Source organism: Anoplolepis gracilipes, chromosome 9 (genome assembly GCF_047496725.1).
Source record: "Anoplolepis gracilipes chromosome 9, ASM4749672v1, whole genome shotgun sequence".
Lineage (NCBI taxonomy): Eukaryota > Metazoa > Arthropoda > Insecta > Hymenoptera > Formicidae > Anoplolepis > Anoplolepis gracilipes.
Genome location: NC_132978.1, coordinates 907,988 through 928,291, shown reverse-complemented (window position 1 = coordinate 928,291; position 20,304 = coordinate 907,988). Strand labels below are relative to the sequence as shown.

The window sequence follows — 20,304 nt, the reverse complement described above, 5'->3', positions numbered from 1 at the left end:
TCCTCCGTTCTCTCTATCCTTCTCCTTCTCTTTTCCACCTCCTGCTGCCGCTAAAAGCCTGGCGGGGTTGTTACGCAGACAGAAATTCAATATAGCCGTTACTCTTAGGTGGTTGTATGTACTTACCGTCTCTTCTCTGTGCTCGGATAACGTATTATTATCGAAGAGCGACATCGCGGAGCGCGACTGAACGGAAGAGTGGATTTCCCGTCATGGAGAATTCACGAATAATCTCTTTCTCTCTCTCTCTCTCTTTTTCTCTCACTCTGTCCGTTCAGTCCCTTTCACTCTCTGTCACCCTCGTGCGCCTTCTTTTCCTCGTTGAGAAAATTCGTTGAACGATCGCGTTTTATACGTGTCAAGGGAGTGTCGTGAGACGAGTACACGCGTAATTGGTTAACGTGACCAAGAGACTTGATTACCGAGTTATTAAACGTTAAATTAGATCTCGATGTAATAGAGATCGAGATGAACGACGTGTATCGTTGCCATACTTAAATGTAGATACGCACAGTTTTATATATATATATATATATATATATATATATATATATATATAAATTATTCATATTAATTTTCAGAAATTGATGGTCGTAACTTTCTTCCTCGGTTATACTACATCGCGCAACAAGAGGAAATATCGAGTAGCATCGACATATAATTAAATTTCATCATCCGTAATCGAATTGCGTGCGCGCCGTGGCGTGTTCATCGCTGATTCATTATGATCGCGTCGGTCATTAGCATAACCGCGTAGCAAAGGCTTTATTGCTAATTATTGCGATAATTGGTACTCTGCAGTACTGAATTCCGTGCCGTAACATTGTCGGGCCACCGTGTTCCTTTCACGTCGGAATTAATTTGTTTCCCTCTCTGAAAATCGAACGAGTGCTTTGTGTGTTTACATCCGCAAACGCGATATAAACAGGAATAGAAAGAAAAGAGAAAGAGCTGATTTTGTACGCCCTAGAAATTATTTACAATAATATTGACTTTAACGAACATAAAGTTTCCATACGCAGCGTTTAATTATTATTTAATATTTTTCTCGAGAAATGTGAAAATATAATTAAACGATTAAATAAGTTAATATCATAAAGTATGCGCGGCCAGCTGCGAAAATTGCGTACAATGCTTGGCCGTGCCAACTTTACAACGTTCAATAGTAAGTTTCCTCTTCGTGATAATTATCGGATGCATATGAATAACTAAATCATTAATTATATGCTTACGGTCGTTAAACTCTAGACTCGAATTTAATCATAGTAAAAGCCATGAAGTACTACTACTTAACAGGATTAATTTTCTAGTAAAATGAAGAGTATTGTAGAGTTTTAGTGTCTAGAAGAAAGGAAATAACAATAATAAGAAAAGCTTTGCATCCATTAAGATTGAATTATTAGTTTCTCGTCTAATTGAACTACTTTGTCGATTAAATTTTTAGATAATGAACAACTTTAAAAGCACTTTTTAATGATGTAACTTGTTAATGACTTTTCATTTTATTTTACAATATTATTATAGACAATATTATATATTATTATAGGTCGATAAAATTCCGAGACAACTTTTATAGATGAAATTTGATATCGACGATGATCGCGCAAAATGCATTTTAGGGTCTGCTGGAAAAATTGCATCGGGCATCAAGGTTTGCGGTTACATCACTGAACGACTACCCTCCGGCGGTTTGATAGGTTGCTAGGAAACACCCCAATGTCGAATCGCGCGCTTCCTCTTTCTACGACGCTATCATCAAGACGAAGAAGGACGGAACAAGACTCTTCGGCTTCCTTCTGTACGCTTCAATCTCACGGAGCATCTCGCACGAAATTCTGTTGGGGTTTCCAGCGGGTCGAGAGTGAGAACGATAGCCTCGAAAACTCTAAGGAAGGATTTGAAGGCGATGCGAGAAGGACAGAAATAAAAGAGAGAAGAAGCGAGAGCATGGGAGGGCCAGAAGTTCGATGTGTACGAGTTGTTTAGTGGATACGACGACGTACGATCTTCGAAATAGATATTTGTCACTTTAATGTGACAAGAGACGAGGGCCCGCGTATCAAGTGACGCGGCTGAGTGTCGACAACAATCTACTGGCCGCCATCCTCACCATCAACTTCGACATACTCAGCCTTTTATCGAAACAAACTCCGACATTCATAAATTAAGATTCAATAGCTGATTATGTTGATATTATCTATATAAAACTGCTCTAATTTTCCTCAAAATTATTATGTCATCATATAATAACAATATCTACTGAGGATCTTGAATACTTTTATGACTGACGATATGATACGATTAAAAACTCGAAATAGTTTATTTTAACATATATTTTATATACATATAAAAATCATTTCTCCAACATAATATACAGATATATTTGTATTCTCTGATTTTTTTTAATTTTCATTTTCTTTTGCATTCAGTTGGCAAAATTATGTTAATTGTATAAACGATACATTGACATGCAAGAAGTTGCGCTGAAAACATCATTCAATTAGCATTTTGATACTTTGTCAGATTAATGACTTTCAATTGGAATTACTGAGAGCCCGCCTTGGTACTTTTTCTCGAAAAATTTGACTTTATTTTCCCTACAAGAAGAAGGAATGCAAACGACCAGATCGACGAATGCAAAATGCTGTCCAATTCCGGAAAGAGGAAACAGTGGCGGTTGTGCTAAGTTTTCTCAGAAGAAATCGTTTGTAAATGCTAAATAAACGATTCGTAGTGGTAATAGTATTTTTACTAAAGATTGTGAAGTTTTTATGACTGCATATTGAAAATATCAATTCATTATGTTTATCCTTATTTTTGTTCCACTAATTTGTTATTTGCTTTAAACATATAGTGTAATCTACAATCTTTCAATTGTAATCTGTAAATTTTTGTCATATAATGACATTAACAAATGTAATCGTATTCCATTATTAACAAAAGAAAAATTATTCGGTTCTTGTGTATTTGTTCATTTTTATTAATTATCGTTTACATTATAAATACTACCATTTAACTAAAATAATCTTACTCATTCGCTCGTGCTTTTCACAATATAAGTACTTTTAAAACGCGAATTCCAATGCATTTTTAGTTTACGAAGCAAAACGATTTTTGAAAGATGATTCGCAATTTGAATCTCGGCAACTGAAAAACGAAATAAATCATGCGAAAAGAAACTAAATCACGCTGATTAAAATATTCGTCAACGGTGATCTTTATTGCACTTTAAGTAATTAAAACTTAAATACGAATTGCTAAATCATACTATCATTGCCGATTCTCGTGCAGTTTTCTACTGACCGAATAAAGCGAAAAATGTATATATCAGCCAGTTTTGTCTCTGATTTCTCCAGAGGCTTTTCATCTGAAAGTAAGCATCAAACCCCGGATAAATAGACCGTGCCGTGCAATGCGCAAAAAATATTCCAGGAATTGAAAGAGAGAGAGAGAGAGAGAGAGAGAGAGAGAGAGAGAGAGAGAGAGAGAGAGAGGAGTCAGGTTCAGAACGAGCATTAGTTGGGTTGAGATTGAGAAAGCCGGTTGACAAAATCTCTCTCTCGATATTGGTAGCAAATACGAAAAACATAAACAAGATAAAAAATAAAAAAAGATAGAAAGAGAGAAAGAGAAAGAGAGTTAGAAAAAGAGGAATGTTATAATAAAATAAATTATAAAAGAGAACTCTCTCTCTCTCTCTCTCTCTCTCTCTCTCTCTCTCTCTCTCTCTCTTAAGCAAGTAAGAGAAAGTTAGACCACTTGAAAATAGCGTGATAATTTGCAGAAAAATTGAAAAAAGGATAATCTAAAGGAAATTAGGATTTTATTTATTTTTCAGAATATGTTCTTTCAAGAGTTTAAAATAACAAAATACAAGTATAAAATAGCTTAAAATAATCCAAACGAAAATATATAAATATTTTAGAGCACAATTCAAAGTAAAAAATAGTATTCTATGATAATAGTATGAAAATATGTCAAATAATCAATTGCATAATTTAAACAATTTGCACAATTAATCATTAAAATATTAACAAAAATCAATTTTAATATGTATATTTGTATAAATCTTCTTTAATCTTCTAAAATATAAATTGTTATAATCATGCATATATACAAATCAGACACATGGAATGTTAGAACATAATTAAAGTAATATCATCTATCAAGAAACTTCAATCATTCAAGTTACTTCTAATAAGAACCTAATACAGGATCGTGTATCAGTCATACCTATTAACGTCATACGAGAAGACAGACAGCTAGAAAGCAACAAGATTCAGAAAGCAATAAGAAAGAGGAAGAGAGAGAGAGAGAGAGAGAGAGGGAGAGAGGGAGAGAGAAATAAACAAGACGAGAGAGAAGAGAAAGAAAATACAGTAACGAGGAAGGAAATGCATCGAAGAATTTAACCGAAGCTCGGATCGCAAATTGCTACTATCGAGGATAATAAAACGGTAACAATTTTCGCGGATAACGGGGCAAGAAAAGCAAGTATAAAAAAGGATAGAAAGAGCAGCACAGACTAAGAAACTGCGATAAGAAGCTGAGAGAAAAGGACGACGGAAAGATTGGCTGTAAGGAACGCAAACGACCGATCAACGAAAAGAAGGACGGACAGATGCCGCTGTTCACCTTGGAACAAGAAAAAAAGAGAGCCAGACACGAGAGAGAAAGAAGGGCGGGCGGGGGGGGTCTAAGGACAAAGGAAAGGACTTGTCAGGTAGCGAACACCCTGCACTCCCTTCCGCTCTCTTCGACCACCCTTTGACTTTCCTCGTTGTCCCTTCCTTCGTCTCGTCCCGCATTCTCACTCCTGTTCTTGACGAATCCTTCTGCCTATTCGTATACCTATATAGAACTCACGTGGCCGAGGAGTCCTCGTTTTGCGAGATTTAGTACCGGCGAGTCGACGAGTTCTGTACAAGGACTTCATCATCTAATCATTTTACCTTCACCTATCGCGCGCGAGAATTCAATAATCAATAACTTATTCAATCTTCTTTTTAAAAATATTTTGAATTTTTATTCTTTTAAACTGAAATTTTTTTATTTGGAAATGTCACGTAATCATGACATTTCACAATAAACAATTTTATTTTCTTTCGGTAAAATTAAAGATGTTTTTGAGACATGATGTATAAAACGGACATGCTCAAATGCATCTATACTTTTTTATAGAAAGCGAAAATTCAACTTTCTATCGATCGTGGAAATCTGTGACATTTCCTGTTCTTGACAAATGTTTAATCGAAGCTAAGCGAAGTTTAACTTTAAGCCGATCTAGAAAATCGCGCTGCCGCTTTTTATGCATTCGCAGTGAAGTACGAAATCCCCGGTAACATTTTGTATTGCCGCGCTTGTAATGTGACACTTTATAAGATGTAAGCTTACTCGCATACGACTTTATTGACATCAAATTATAAATCTTTAATCGGATTCAAAACATGTAACGCAATAAAGATCTCGAGCGTTGTTTAAAATAATTTGCGATATCATTTGATTTTCTTCACATGACTGACTATATTACATGATATTTTTCTCAAATTTTAATTTTTTCACAATTCTTAAAAATTTCATAAAATATATATAGATATATATATAATGTGTCATTTAGAATAATTAACGGTATCTTTTAATTTTTTAATTCTATAGGAGAACTTTCTGAGCGTTCATTAATCTTTCGAAGTGATAAATAAACGTACGATAAATAAACACGTTGTGCACGAAGCACAGGTAAAGTCTCGCCACTATACGCGAATAAGAGCAATGAAGAGCAAGCTCCTCGTTTCAGCGCTTCCCTCGTAATGCGCCGCTAAAGAGTCTAAAGAAGATAAAAACGAGCAAATGAAAAATAATCACCGGACCTGGTGCGGTTAGAAAGGCTGTCGGAAAGGCGAGTAGCAAAGAGAGAGGAGAAAAGGAGCGAAGGAGAGAAAAAAGGAGAGAAAAAGAGAAAGAGAGACAGAGAAAGAATCAAAGGAGGAAAGAGCGAAAAAGCAGCGACGAAAGCAGGGGTTGAGGCGACCACCATTGCCTGCTGCTGCTGGAGGCAGCGACGTTTGAGAATACACGCGCCCCTTTCGGCTAATGGAAATAAGTTCGCCTTTCTGACCCTCCAGCTGCGAGTTTCGGGGGAGAGAGGGGGCGCATGAAAGGCATCGAGCAGGCATCCGGGGGACAAATTCGGCTGGCGGAGCTTTCCGCCGAATTAGACGATAAATATCCCTGATTTACCGCACGAGAGTCTCTCCGACTCGCCGCGAGATGTATTCTTCGCATTGTCGGCTTCGTGATCGAATTGAGATGGAAAGTATAGCTATCTCCGTTCTCTTTGCGATGTAAAGTTTTTTCAATACAAAAGGAACATTAAAAGAGAGAAGTTGTAATTTGAAAATAGTTGATTCTTAGAAGAAATTTATTAATTGTAAGTTGATAAAATTACTTCAAGCACTCGCCTTACGTCAATTTAAAAATTGTTCTTTCTTCAAACAAAATAAGAAACAATTGTCGGTAAAATAAGTTAAAATTTTGACGTTTGTTAAGAGATTTCAAGAATAAAAATTTGCTATATAATATTAACCATATTTTTTTTAATAGTGCGAAGAATTTCGATGATCATGGACGCAATGAGCCTAAAAGCGATGCTTCGCGGAATCTCAAAGATCCTTACGGTGCGTTCGATCGAGTCATAATCCACGACGTTTCAAAGTGCTAATTCATTTAGCCTGTTCTGCGCGCATAATCGATACCTCGATCTCTTGTCACGATAATTAACCTTTTCACCTCGAACAGAGGAGACTCGACGGAGAGATAATTAACCAATTAGGCGTTACGCGTCGCGTAAGACCGAGGAATCGACATTGATGTTCGACGAAAATTATCGTGAATAATAAGTATTACCAAGAAACATAATTATCGCGCGGTATTAAGCTTCCGACTAACGCAATCGGAAATAGACAATCCGTAAATGGCTTTAAGCGGTTATTGGCAATGTAAATGACGAGAGCTGTTCCTTGCAGCATCATCATTAAGATTCATTAAGATTTACGTGCAATACGTAATATTAATTGGCTGAATTTTTTAGATAACTCTATTTTAAGCTCTAAAGTATTAATCCGACAATCCTAATTATTTTAACTACAACCTTATTGTGTATGTGTAAATGATAAATATAGATATGATGTAGAAAATTTTGTCTCGATTTTTAAATGTTATATTTATTTGAAGATGAATTTGCGTTTCGATTATCTTCTCGATCCGAGCCATTGAATTGGCGAGAAAAATAAAAAATTGCCACGTGTCGCGAAACGAATGCATCTCGGATGCATGAGCGCTATTTACCGCGACGCGTTGTCGAGCAGAGAGCGAACTGTGGCGGAAAGATTGTTCCATTACAACGGCGACAAGTGAGGTGTATGCGTATGTGTTTATATGCAGCATCTTTCTGCTCCGGATTGGAAGAAGGAAGCTGCGAGCATGCGGAGAGCTACCGGCAAATAACAGCGTATGCGAGATCTCGAGGATGTATTTCGATTTATCTCGCACGAGCGAGCGGTTTCAACGTGCACGTGTAGGCACCAACACCGGCGAATACAACGGATAGTGTGTTAGGAGCTCTCTTCTATCGTTTGTTCTGCTCTCTTCGTATTCTGTCTCTTTCATTCCCTTCCCCTTGCTCACCCCACGCTCCCCTCATGTCGAGGGAACATGACAATAATACGATATGAGGCTACGAGCCGCAGAATATAACGTAACTCGCCTCAGCAGGGTTCCTCGGTGCGGGGTTCGCCGTTTCACCCCCTGCTGATGAAGGGAGAACAACGAATTGAAGAAAGAGAGAGAATGGAGAGACGGTAAGACAGAATGAGAGACGAATCGACTTGAAGGAAGAAGCGGCAGACGCTTATAGAGTAAAGTGCAATAATGCCGCCCGGCAGGGACATTTTTAAGGCGCGTTTACGCCGACGATTCTCTCGTAGACAACTGTGTTGTCGACGATGTAAACGGGTTTCTCGCTGACGAGCAGCAAGTGTTAGTTGACTTTATTGGCCAACAAACCTGTGAATTCTGGGACGCAATCCTTTGTTGACTAATTTTCAAGAGCTAACCCGAAATACTATATAATGCAGAAAACGTGTATAAGTTAGATTTGAAGGAAGCAAAGTAAATTTAGTGATAATTTTAATTATTTTATAATAATGAAGAGAATGCATTTCTTCTTAAGAATTTAATTCTTACATTCATCTATTATATTGTTAAAGAATCGATACAAAATAATTAAATAATGCAGCAAATAATGTTAAAAATAGTTAAAAATTTTTATCCACTTATTTTAGAATTTTTTGTCAGAGTTTTTGAGGAGAGATAATCGTGGGAGAAATCCGCATGGTATTCGATAATAAAATCAGAGTAACACGACCGATTTATTTCACAATCCATTCCAAAATCCGAGGATACATTATTAGCAAAATTCGATACATGTACATCCTTCTCACCTCGTTAAAGAGAATACCAGTCGCGTAGCGAGCGATGTCGCGCATAAAGTGCCGTACGTTGGTTTATAAACTATTTATGCTAATGGTGCGCCAGAGAGAGAGAGAGAGAGAGAGAGAGAGGGGGAGGGAGAGAGAAGAGAAGGGGATAGAGAGGGAGAGAAGCGGTCGACTCATCGCCGTCGGTGAAGTCGTAATTGCTTTTACGCGAATGCAATTACGGGGCTTTAACGATGACGCGACGCGCTTAATTGCGTTTATATTCGCGCGGGATACCTACGTAATGAAGAAGACAATGGGGCGAGAGAACGGGGGCGAAATGGACCGCGCTCGCAGCGTAACTGTTCGTCGACGGATAGCTAGCTATCGCAATTTTTTTCGCGTTCCGCGTGCTCTTTCACTGCGACCGCTTTTTCAACGATAAAGACGCTCGTCGTCATCGTCGTCGTCCTCCTCGTCGTAGTTTGTCCAGAGAAGCGAAGTTTCCAATTAGCGGAGACACAGAAGACCCTCGTTATAAATGGGAGTTAGGGATCGGACAAATGCGTTTTATAACGAAACGTTTTACATTACTGAATTCATTTCCATAAGATTTACCACAGGACTGTCTAGATACGTTCTTTTGAATCCTGTCACGCTATTTTATTTAAATGCAGTAACAAATAACATTGAGCCTGAAATAAATGTACGACTTGTGTATAAGTACCAAAAATTGTATATTTATATAGTAGCATTAGTAATTTTATTTTATTTTTTTTTTTTTTTTTTTTTTTTTTTTTCTGCTATAACTTCCTCTTTTACGTCAATATTTCATTTTCTCAAATTATTGTTAGAAAATTCAATTCAATTTTGATCCGAATATTTTCTACATAATTTATATATTCAGTAATAATGATTATTGTTTTACTAATTGTAAGTATTCGATTATAGATCTGTCAAATATTTTCTATGAGATTTAGATATTCAATAATAATGATTATTATATCTCCTGTAAGGCCTTGAGCATACAGATACATAATTTTAGAGATACTTGTTTAAAATATTTTGCAAATTTTGTAGATTACGGCAAGATAGAATATTTTTAGTAATGTAAAACTAGCTAGTTTTACATGTATATGCATGTATATACGACATAACGTAGAGCTTTCTGAAAGGATATTGGAATATGGTTTTTCTTTTTTCGATTCTGTTATCTAGAGTCACTTCGATATTGTCTCTAAAAAATAACAACCTCGATAGCGGCTTTGTCGAAAAATGCAATTTGAAATTTTGCACATCAGAATACGCTGTACAAGCTCTTTTTCATTTTAATGTGCGAGCGTATTTACTTTTATTGCGAAAATATTTTAATATTTTCTCTCTTTATATCAACATATATTTAAGTATACGCAATCAATAAAAATATCAATATAATAATAATAATAAAGAGAATCATATGAAAAAAATCAGAGGACACTGACCTTTGCAGCGCAGTTTTGATGAGGCAGAAAACATATCAGTGGCGACATCAGCTGAGAAGTTCTCCAATATAGTTCACAACACCTTCTTTAGTCGATAATGTCACACACACACATACACACACACAATTTGCACTCGCGTACTTTTTCGAAAAACTCTAAACTTTTATTATCCCTTTTATTGTTTAAATATAACTTTAATAAATTTTTTTCACACTTTTATATCTATTATGATAAAAGTGCATCGTCGTAACCTACAAGCTCCAAAACACGTTTTCGCGGAATGATCCGTCGAACGAAAAGAACGGTCGATGATCTATCGTGACTCTAGTTTTCTTACACTACACAAATCTATATATCTATATATCTTCTCTGATTACTATAATTTTTATCTTTCTCTTCAAATTACATACCTATTTGATTTTAAATGTAAAAATATATTTAAGTATACCGTACAACTACGAAAAGACCACTTGTACTCGATAGTCAAATCAGCAATCATACACTTTCCAACTATTTATTTGTATCGTTATCATTTTATCTCAGAAAATTGTATTATTCACATTACATATACAAACATGAATATTGAAAGTACAAAATATCGTTAACATATTATTTTGACGTACTGTTCTCTCTACGCGTGAACACTGACTAACGTATTCGAATCCGTCAAGCATGGGTAGATGGCGCTCTGAGTGTTATGGCCTTTTCCTGTTCACGCCTGCACAGACGAAGACGTGAACGTAAGTTGTAGGATAAAAATTACTCTTATGCTGGTAGAGTTTCGTGCCAAGGAAGTGCAAGTCAGGGTTGTCGAGTGATTGGAAGCAGTCAGGAACCGTGAGTGATTGTGCAGGTGCGGATACACGTGCGGGATTTTGCGCGAAAAACCCATGCGGCACGTGTGACCGCGTGGCCACATGTGTCTGAATTTCGTCCCCGTCGCTCTTTCATTGCAAAGTTTAAACTAAAATATATTATCTCGCCTACGCTTGACTTGCCACAGCACGAAAATTATATTGTGCCGTATCTATCGCTGTTTTAGTATTGTACTGGCCCCTAATCTCAAACGAAGTCACTACTCGCTCTCAAAACTATAAATACTTCTCAATGATGATTTAATAAATGATCAACATAGTTTGATTTTGATTATCTTCATTTATTAAAAATCTTTATTTTTATTATATTGTTTCGAAATATATTTGTATATTAGATTGCAATAAACTTTTATGATAAGTTACACTATATCGTACAGTTTTAGAAATTAATGTTTTAATGTATACAAACTAATTATCACATTAAAATAATTTGGGAATATATTTCTAAAATATATAAATAATGAATAGAAGCCAACTATCAGATTAAAACAATAATTTGGGAATATATTTCCAAATTATACAAATAATATATACAAGCCAACTATTACATTATAACAGTAATTCCTAAAAGCGAACAAAAAATATTTTATTATCTTGTATTTTATTACAAAAATAAATGAGAGAATACTTTTGTTTTACAGATAAACAATGGATGACAAAGAAGTATTCGATGATATGGTGGTAGCGACCACAAATACGTTACCAGTAGCTATGCCAGCCGAACTACCCGAGATCAAATTGTTCGGACGCTGGAATTGTGACGATGTACAAGTTAATGACATGTCCCTACAGGATTACATCGCCGTTAAAGAAAAGAATGCAAAGTACCTTCCACATTCAGCGGGACGTTATGCAGCAAAGCGTTTCCGAAAAGCTCAGTGTCCTATTGTGGAACGTCTTACAAATTCTCTTATGATGCATGGCAGGAATAATGGAAAGAAATTAATGGCTGTTCGAATTGTTAAACATGCTTTTGAAATCATTCACCTTCTTACTGGTGAGAATCCTTTACAGGTGAGTTGAATAATTATTTATTTATATGTTTGTTTACATATATTTGATCTTCTCTTATAATGTCTCGTATAATTCTTTATTAAATGTTTAAAAAAAATGTTAAATATTTTAAATTCATATGTTTAAAAATTTAATTGAAAAGTATGATATAAAAAATTTGTTTTCCTTACTTTTTTATCATTTTCTTCATTTTATAAAACAAATTCATATTTGCAGTTATTTTATATATACTACCGAATAATATAATATTTTTAAAAATGGAATCAAATATTCTACAAATTGTTTCAGGTTCTTGTCACAGCTATTATTAATTCTGGGCCAAGGGAAGACTCCACGCGTATTGGACGTGCTGGTACTGTAAGGAGACAAGCTGTGGACGTATCTCCATTACGTCGCGTTAATCAAGCTATTTGGTTGCTGTGTACTGGTGCGAGAGAAGCCGCATTCCGTAACATCAAAACGATCGGCGAATGTTTAGCCGATGAACTTATCAATGCTGCTAAAGGTTCATCGAATTCTTACGCAATTAAGAAGAAAGATGAATTGGAGCGTGTTGCCAAGTCGAATCGATAAACATAACTTTCTACATGCGGAAAAAATAAATAAATGTTCTATCTTTAAATTATTCGTTATTTTATTTTATGATAAGAAATTTGAGAAAATCCCTTTAATCTTCAACATTGACTGTTGAAGATTTAATGTCAAGTTGATCTCGTCAAGTCTCGAATTAAAACCCTTTAGGTTAGAGTTAAAATTAGACAACAAATATGGCTCTCGAATCAAATAAATTAGTTTAACTTTTCATATCATAATTTAGAAATTATTTAAAATTTATTGCTTAAATAAATTGATTAAATTTAAAGTTATTTTGAATTTTTTAAATATTGTTTTTGCAATTCCATAGACTTGAGAAAATTACGTATCATAAAATTTTTTATTAATATGAAAATATTTGTGTATAAAGTAGAAATACATTTTTCTTTAAAAAGAAGGGGATTTTAATAAAAATTATTTTTTATGAAAAATAAAATGTGTTCTTTAGTATTGTGACTGCATAGTGCATAGTCTTTCTACTTGATGGCGCTGAGTGTACGAATCACGACAATCAGTAATCAGTTGATATTCTGAGGTTAGAAAACTGATGGTGTATGAAAAGAAAGATCTCTAAAATACATCAAGTGTTAGGTAATATCTCTGACAATGGCAGGTGCTTTTAAAAAGGTAATTTATCTATAAATTTAATGAATATGTCTAATTAAATTGTCATCTGTCATAAAACTTGAATTTACATTATATAATGAATTAACAATATCCTGGTACAATTTTATTAACTGTATTCTAAAAAAAGGTTTGTTTTTTACTCCTGCACTGGACTGAACTGGCTACACTAGTTTACAGCTTATCATTTTTTTATCTACCTTGAAGGAAGAAAGATAAACTCTGAACTAGCGCAGCCAGTTCAGTTCAACGCAGGAATAAAAAACAAACCTATATATAACTCTGTTGCAAAACTAGTTTACTTTATTAATATTATCGATTTTTGTTTGCAGTCTACATATATAAAAGGATTGGCTGTTTGTACAAAACCCCGTGAAGAATTAACTCCATTGTATAATAGAATTTTAACAGTTCTAGACAAATTACCAAAGGATTATGCTTATCGAAAAGAAATGGAGAAACTTGTCAGAGATAGATTGAAGATTGTGAAAGAGGTGATGCTCATTAAAGTAACATCATTCTGAAATAATACTATGTATTGTTCTTAATTAAACATTATCTTTTGCAGACTGCCGATGTACAAACTATAGAAAACAAGATAGGCTGTGGACAAGTAGAGGAACTTATAATACAAGCAAAGAATGAAATTTCATTGGCAGAAAAGATATTAGTGTGGAAACCATGGGAAAAATTAATACAGGAAGCGCCAGCCAACCAGTGGACATGGCCACCGCATAAATAATTTAACAATTTTTGTTATAGATGTTTGTATATAGTGTGTGAAATTGCAAAAATATAGAAATATAGATTATCCATTACTCAGTGCAAATATATCATCTAATGAATATTCTATAACTTGAAAAATATGCATAATTATAATAGAATACATATAATCATAACTGACATTTATAATTTCATTTCTTTCTTAATCCTGCAGAAAAACAGATTTATTTAAAAAATATAGTTTTACGAAAAAGCATCTCATTGTCAGTAGCAAAAGTTAATAGAGATAAATAGATAAATTCTTGAAACTTTTTAATTTTGAATTATAAGACGAGTATATTATATCTAATGAAACTGTAATATTTCATGTACGTTTGAATTCGTGTATTTTTTATTGCGTGTCGTGAATTTCGTTGCATTTGAATGATTGCAATTACTTGTTTATCATATTTTTGTTTCTTTTGGAAATTTTATATTTTGAGTTTAGTGCGTGCTTTCCTTGTATGTTTTATGATTCTTTATCGCATAAAATATAAAAGTATGTTTCAACAGAGAGAAATCTGAGGGACGCCTTGAGCCCCTTTTTCTTGAGACGCTTTTTCTCCTGGGACAGTGGATCCATTTTATAGCCGGCGGAACTACAGTCGGACCTCTTATCCTACAACAAACAATCCTCTCATGCTACGACCGCGAAAGGGGAATTATACCCCCACTCTCAAATTTTTGTCGTAAGATCAGAGGTTTAAAAGGAAGATTCCGAACTGAAAATGTCGTAGGATAAGAGGTCCGACTGTACATGGCTGGATCCACTTTTCGATGCCACGGTAAAACGACCGATTTGTTGGCGTCCGTGCTAGATTTATAATTGTAGATAGGAAAGATACACGGAAATCTTATAATATTATTAATAAATCTATATTTATTAATATATATTTCATTATATGCTATTTTATTTCACATCTTTTTTCATTTTAATACATATCATAGAGAACAATATAGCTATATATACTGGTAGAGAAATTATTAAAATTATTTTAAATATATATATATATATATATATATATATATATATATATATATATATATATATATATATATATGTAATATATAAATTTACATATTTATTATATATATAAAATAGAAATCTTCTAAGATACAACTAATTGTACATATACACGTATATTTTGTATTAAAAAATATTTTAATAATAATTTTAAACGTATATATAATACGTGTAGATGTGTGTGTATATGTTATTATTGAACTACTTTTTACAAAATTATTGAACTTAATATATATATATACGCGTACATAAAGAATATTATTTGATACAATAAATCTCTAAGATACAAGATAAATTAATTTTATTATAAATTAATTATAGCTCTTTGTTAGAAAACTTCTATTTTTTCAGAAATAATCGTTAACATTGACATAATTTTTATTACATGTTTATTCATTATAAATTAATAAATGTAATAAGAAAACAGAATCGTTTGTACAATACATAAAACTAGTTCAAATACATTTTACGAATTATTTTGTAATTACGTTACACGCTTTAAAGTGCGTTAAATGTATGAAATAATAATATCATTTTAGTTAGAGAATTTTATATGCATTTTAGAATTACTTGATATATGTATTTCAACGCGTCACACAGTATAGCAGAGAAAGAGAGAAAGAGCATACTGTCCTTGACGTCACACGTTGAGTAGTAAAAGAGGGGAGAGCCCGGCGTACGTGACCCATGACAGTCGTGAGTCATTCTTTCCGAATCGGGCGGGCGTAGTGACAGTTCGCGCACATGCTTTTACTCCGGCGCCGGCGCCGATAATTACCTTATTTATAAATTATTAAGTAAAAAACTAACGTATATATATATATATGTAACTTGTCAAAGTTTTAATAAGTAGCAAATGTCTATTTGTAAAAATTATTTTTTAAACACGTAACTATTAACTGGGCAAATTATTTCTTGTTATTAGGATTAATAATCCTAAATATTAAATAATATAATAATAAAAAATATTTCTCATTCAGCATATATATTCTTATATGTTAAAAATATATTCGAAACTACTCTACTCTTTAGATTTTTCTCTTAAACTTAGAGAATGCTTTTCGCTTATTTTAAAGAAAAATATTATACATAGATAAGTAAAATATATTCCTAAAATGAGAATATAATTTTATCGGTGTATATATGTAAAATATATAGTATGCAAAAATATTAGCATGCATATTAACCCCTCTGTCGGCGGATCATAAGATTTGATCATAAAGATTTGTATCATTAAAACTGTTTTAAAAAATTCATATATACATATATATAATCAAAAAAATATTTCATGTATCTTATATAAAATTAAAATAAATATCATATAATTTAAATTTAAAAATATTTTTCTTTTTTCTATAATTTTTAATTTATACAAATATTATATCTATTTTAAAGTTTAAAAAATGAATTAAAAATATAATATAAAATTTTATCTTGGAATATAATAAGTGGAATATAATCACAAAAATAATTTTTTTTATGATTTAAAATTGACCCAAAGTTCGCCATGCACGCGGCTATCCCGCCGTCCGAGGGTCAAAACAACGGATTTATCTACAATCTATACATTTGTCTACACAATCTACACTCTGTCTGTATAATCTACAAATCTATACGCAAATCCGTTGTTTTAAAAAAAAAAAAAAAAAAAAGATTTTTTGTTACTCACCGACACTGATGCGCAACAGCGGAGTTGTTGACATTGAAGCTTGTCTGTAACATACAATATAAAATCCAAATTATAGCAATGTTTAAAATAATTAATATTAAGAAATTATTATGTACTCATTAAATTTGATATTTGATGGATACAATAATAATACGCAAATATATGTGGAATAAATTTATAAATTAAAAAAATAAACTATTTTTTAAACTGAAACTTTTGTAAGATTTATGTAAAAGTCTTTATCGCTGACTCTCTTTTACTTAAATTATTCAAACAAATAAACTAAATTAATTTGTATAAGGTATTTATAATAATTAATGTAGAAATAATAAAATAAAAATAATACTTACCCTAGGGTTGCTCCGCCGGTGCAGGATGCCTCTCCTAGGCCTCCTCTTCCTCTCAGATTGTAAGGGACGTCAGGAACTATTGTTTTATACGCGCGATATACTTTTTTTAATTTGTTGAAACCACACAAAAATAAAATCGCGAAATATTTTAAACCGTACAAAAGTAAAAACGCGCGATAGTTTGACGGCACTCCCGTACTTTTACGCGCGATACTTTGACGGCACTCCCGAATTTCGGAACGATCGAAAATCCCATTTCATCACGCACGAGAACCATACTTGAAGTCGACAAGTCGGGCGCGATCAAACTCCGAGCAAGAGTTAAGTCCGAATCGGAAGAGGACGAAAGATCGAGGGAATCGATCGCGAATGGGGTACGCTCGATTCTCGTTCGTGCAGCACCGCATCTCAGACCGACTCAAACTCATTAGGCATGATTTCGGATGAGCATATGTGTCTATCATACAGACAGTCCACATGATACGTCATAGGGCTGGTAGACGGATCAAGAGGAACACCCATTTCATGAATGTTCAACAATCTGAACATTTATCAACTGGATCGGACCTCTTTACTGAGCGTAAATCATGACCTAAATCCTTCAGTCGACATCCTCAATGCGATATGAACGAAAACACGACCGCGATCGCGATGAAGCCGAGAGCCGAGACGAATGTCAAAAACAATAGCGCGCTATATGTCACCAAGGTCGAATGTTACTATTTTATTTCGAAATCATTTTAGACGTATTTTAATACGTTAAGATTTATCGTAATATTATTGCATATTATTCGTATTATTATTACGTATATTATCGTCGCGAGAAACGTGTACGGCGCGCTCGACCTCGAGGTGACCGAACGCGAGGCGCACGTGCCGGCGCCGGCGCCGACATCGGAGTAAGAACACGTGCGCACACTACGCCCGCCGGAGTAAGAATGAATGACTCATGGCTGTCACTAGACACGTACGCCGTACGCGCCGGGCTCCCCTCTCTTACTATGGAATGCGTGACGTCAAAGACAAGGTCGAGTATGCTCATTCTCTCTCTCTCTCTTTCTCCTCGCGCCAGACAATAACAAATACACACTATACTACGTGATATAATTTAACGCGTTGAAATATGTACAATCAAATGATTCTAAAATACATATAAAATTCCTTAACTAAAATGATATTATTATTCGATTTAATGCGATATATTTAAAATACATGAAACGCGATTACGAAATGTGTAAAATACTTCAACGAAAGCAATCTTATGACTTACTGTATGACTATTATAACTGCACGATTTATTTATTATATTCGTTGAAAGTTATATCAACGATGTGTGTGTGTGCGTGTGTGTGTGAACAATTATTTGTAAAAGCGATAGAAATTTATATTATAGATACACATATATATTTATAGACGTATAATAATTAAATATGAATAATAATAATTTAATAATGAAAAATATGTACAATTTTATTGCCTGTACTTATTACATTTACTATATATGTATAACTCTATGTAATTATAGAAATTAGTCATATTATATTAAATAAATATTCTCTCTTTCATCGTAACAATTTATGTAATCATTCATATAAATTACTTATCAAAATTAATTAACCGAGATCATTGTTGCAAGAGACTCATATATAAGTATATTTATAATATAATTTTATTTTATTTAATTACTGTAATTTTATACATCTATTGACTCGTTTAATTTATCTATTTGTCACTCTGAATTTACAATTTTAATAGCAGGACGTTTGATATATTAATTTCGGGAAATGAAACTTTATTAATGAACAGTAATTATTATTAACAGTAATAGATGAATTAAACGAGATTTATATTATCAATAGATGTCTATCTATTAGTATATCTATTAACAATAGATGTATAAAATTACAGTAATTAAATAAAATAAAATTATATTATAAATATACTTATATATGAGTCTCTTGCAACAATGATCTCGGTTAATTAATTTTGATAAGTAATTTATATGAATGATTACATAAATTGTTACGATGAAAGAGAGAATATTTATTTAATATAATATGACTAATTTCTATAATTACATAGAGTTATACATATATAGTAAATGTAATAAGTACAGGCAATAAAATTGTACATATTTTTCATTATTAAATTATTATTATTCATATTTAATTATTATACGTCTATAAATATATATGTGTATCTATAATATAAATTTCTATCGCTTTTACAAATAATTGTTCACACACACACGCACACACACACATCGTTGATATAACTTTCAACGAATATAATAAATAAATCGTGCAGTTATAATAGTCATACAGTAAGTCATAAGATTGCTTTCGTTGAAGTATTTTACACATTTCGTAATCGCGTTTCATGTATTTTAAATATATCGCATTAAATCGAATAATAATATCATTTTAGTTAAGGAATTTTATATGTATTTTAGAATCATTTGATTGTACATATTTCAACGCGTTAAATTATATCACGTAGTATAGTGTGTATTTGTTATTGTCTGGCGCGAGGAGAAAGAGAGAGAGAGAGAATGAGCATACTCGACCTTGTCTTTGACGTCACGCATTCCATAGTAAGAGAGGGGAGCCCGGCGCGTACGGCGTACGTGTCTAGTGACAGCCATGAGTCATTCATTCTTACTCCGGCGGGCGTAGTGTGCGCACGTGTTCTTACTCCGATGTCGGCGCCGGCGCCGGCACGTGCGCCTCGCGTTCGGTCACCTCGAGGTCGAGCGCGCCGTACACGTTTCTCGCGACGATAATATACGTAATAATAATACGAATAATATGCAATAATATTACGATAAATCTTAACGTATTAAAATACGTCTAAAATGATTTCGAAATAAAATAGTAACATTCGACCTTGGTGACATATAGCGCGCTATTGTTTTTGACATTCGTCTCGGCTCTCGGCTTCATCGCGATCGCGGTCGTGTTTTCGTTCATATCGCATTGAGGACGTCGACTGAAGGATTTAGGTCATGATTTACGCTCAGTAAAGAGGTCCGATCCAGTTGATAAATGTTCAGATTGTTGAACATTCATGAAATGGGTGTTCCTCTTGATCCGTCTACCAGCCCTATGACGTATCATGTGGACTGTCTGTATGATAGACACATATGCTCATCCGAAATCATGCCTAATGAGTTTGAGTCGGTCTGAGATGCGGTGCTGCACGAACGAGAATCGAGCGTACCCCATTCGCGATCGATTCCCTCGATCTTTCGTCCTCTTCCGATTCGGACTTAACTCTTGCTCGGAGTTTGATCGCGCCCGACTTGTCGACTTCAAGTATGGTTCTCGTGCGTGATGAAATGGGATTTTCGATCGTTCCGAAATTCGGGAGTGCCGTCAAAGTATCGCGCGTAAAAGTACGGGAGTGCCGTCAAACTATCGCGCGTTTTTACTTTTGTA

General features: G+C 33.8%; 3 protein-coding genes across 5 annotated transcripts in view; 2 read left to right on the top strand and 1 right to left on the bottom strand.

Moving 5' to 3' along the window:
- Positions 1-10,426, bottom strand: part of LOC140669344 (uncharacterized) — a 195,208-nt gene extending 184,782 nt beyond the window's left edge. The window contains exon 1 of the mRNA XM_072899097.1: positions 9,956-10,426. The gene's annotated coding sequence lies outside the window, so the exon portion shown is untranslated. The remainder of the gene's footprint in view (positions 1-9,955) is intronic.
- Positions 10,427-10,624: 198 nt separating this feature from the next.
- Positions 10,625-12,466, top strand: Rps5a (ribosomal protein S5a). Of its 3 annotated transcripts, none has more exons than XM_072899358.1 (3): positions 10,625-10,695; positions 11,472-11,844; positions 12,133-12,466. In XM_072899358.1, the coding sequence occupies exons 2-3, from the start codon at positions 11,479-11,481 to the stop codon at positions 12,415-12,417; spliced, it is 651 nt and encodes a 216-aa protein (XP_072755459.1). In that variant the 5' UTR covers positions 10,625-10,695; positions 11,472-11,478; the 3' UTR covers positions 12,418-12,466. The 3 variants fall into 3 exon arrangements, with proteins under 3 accessions (XP_072755459.1, XP_072755458.1, XP_072755460.1); XM_072899357.1 differs by having other exon boundaries at positions 10,671-10,808; XM_072899359.1 differs by having other exon boundaries at positions 10,682-10,792.
- A 447-nt stretch (positions 12,467-12,913) lies between these two features.
- On the top strand, positions 12,914-13,962 carry Nd-13b (NADH dehydrogenase (ubiquinone) subunit ND-13B). Its single transcript, XM_072899360.1, has 3 exons — positions 12,914-13,065; positions 13,395-13,556; positions 13,631-13,962. The coding sequence occupies exons 1-3, from the start codon at positions 13,045-13,047 to the stop codon at positions 13,802-13,804; spliced, it is 357 nt and encodes a 118-aa protein (XP_072755461.1). The 5' UTR covers positions 12,914-13,044; the 3' UTR covers positions 13,805-13,962.
- Positions 13,963-20,304: the final 6,342 nt, after the last annotated feature.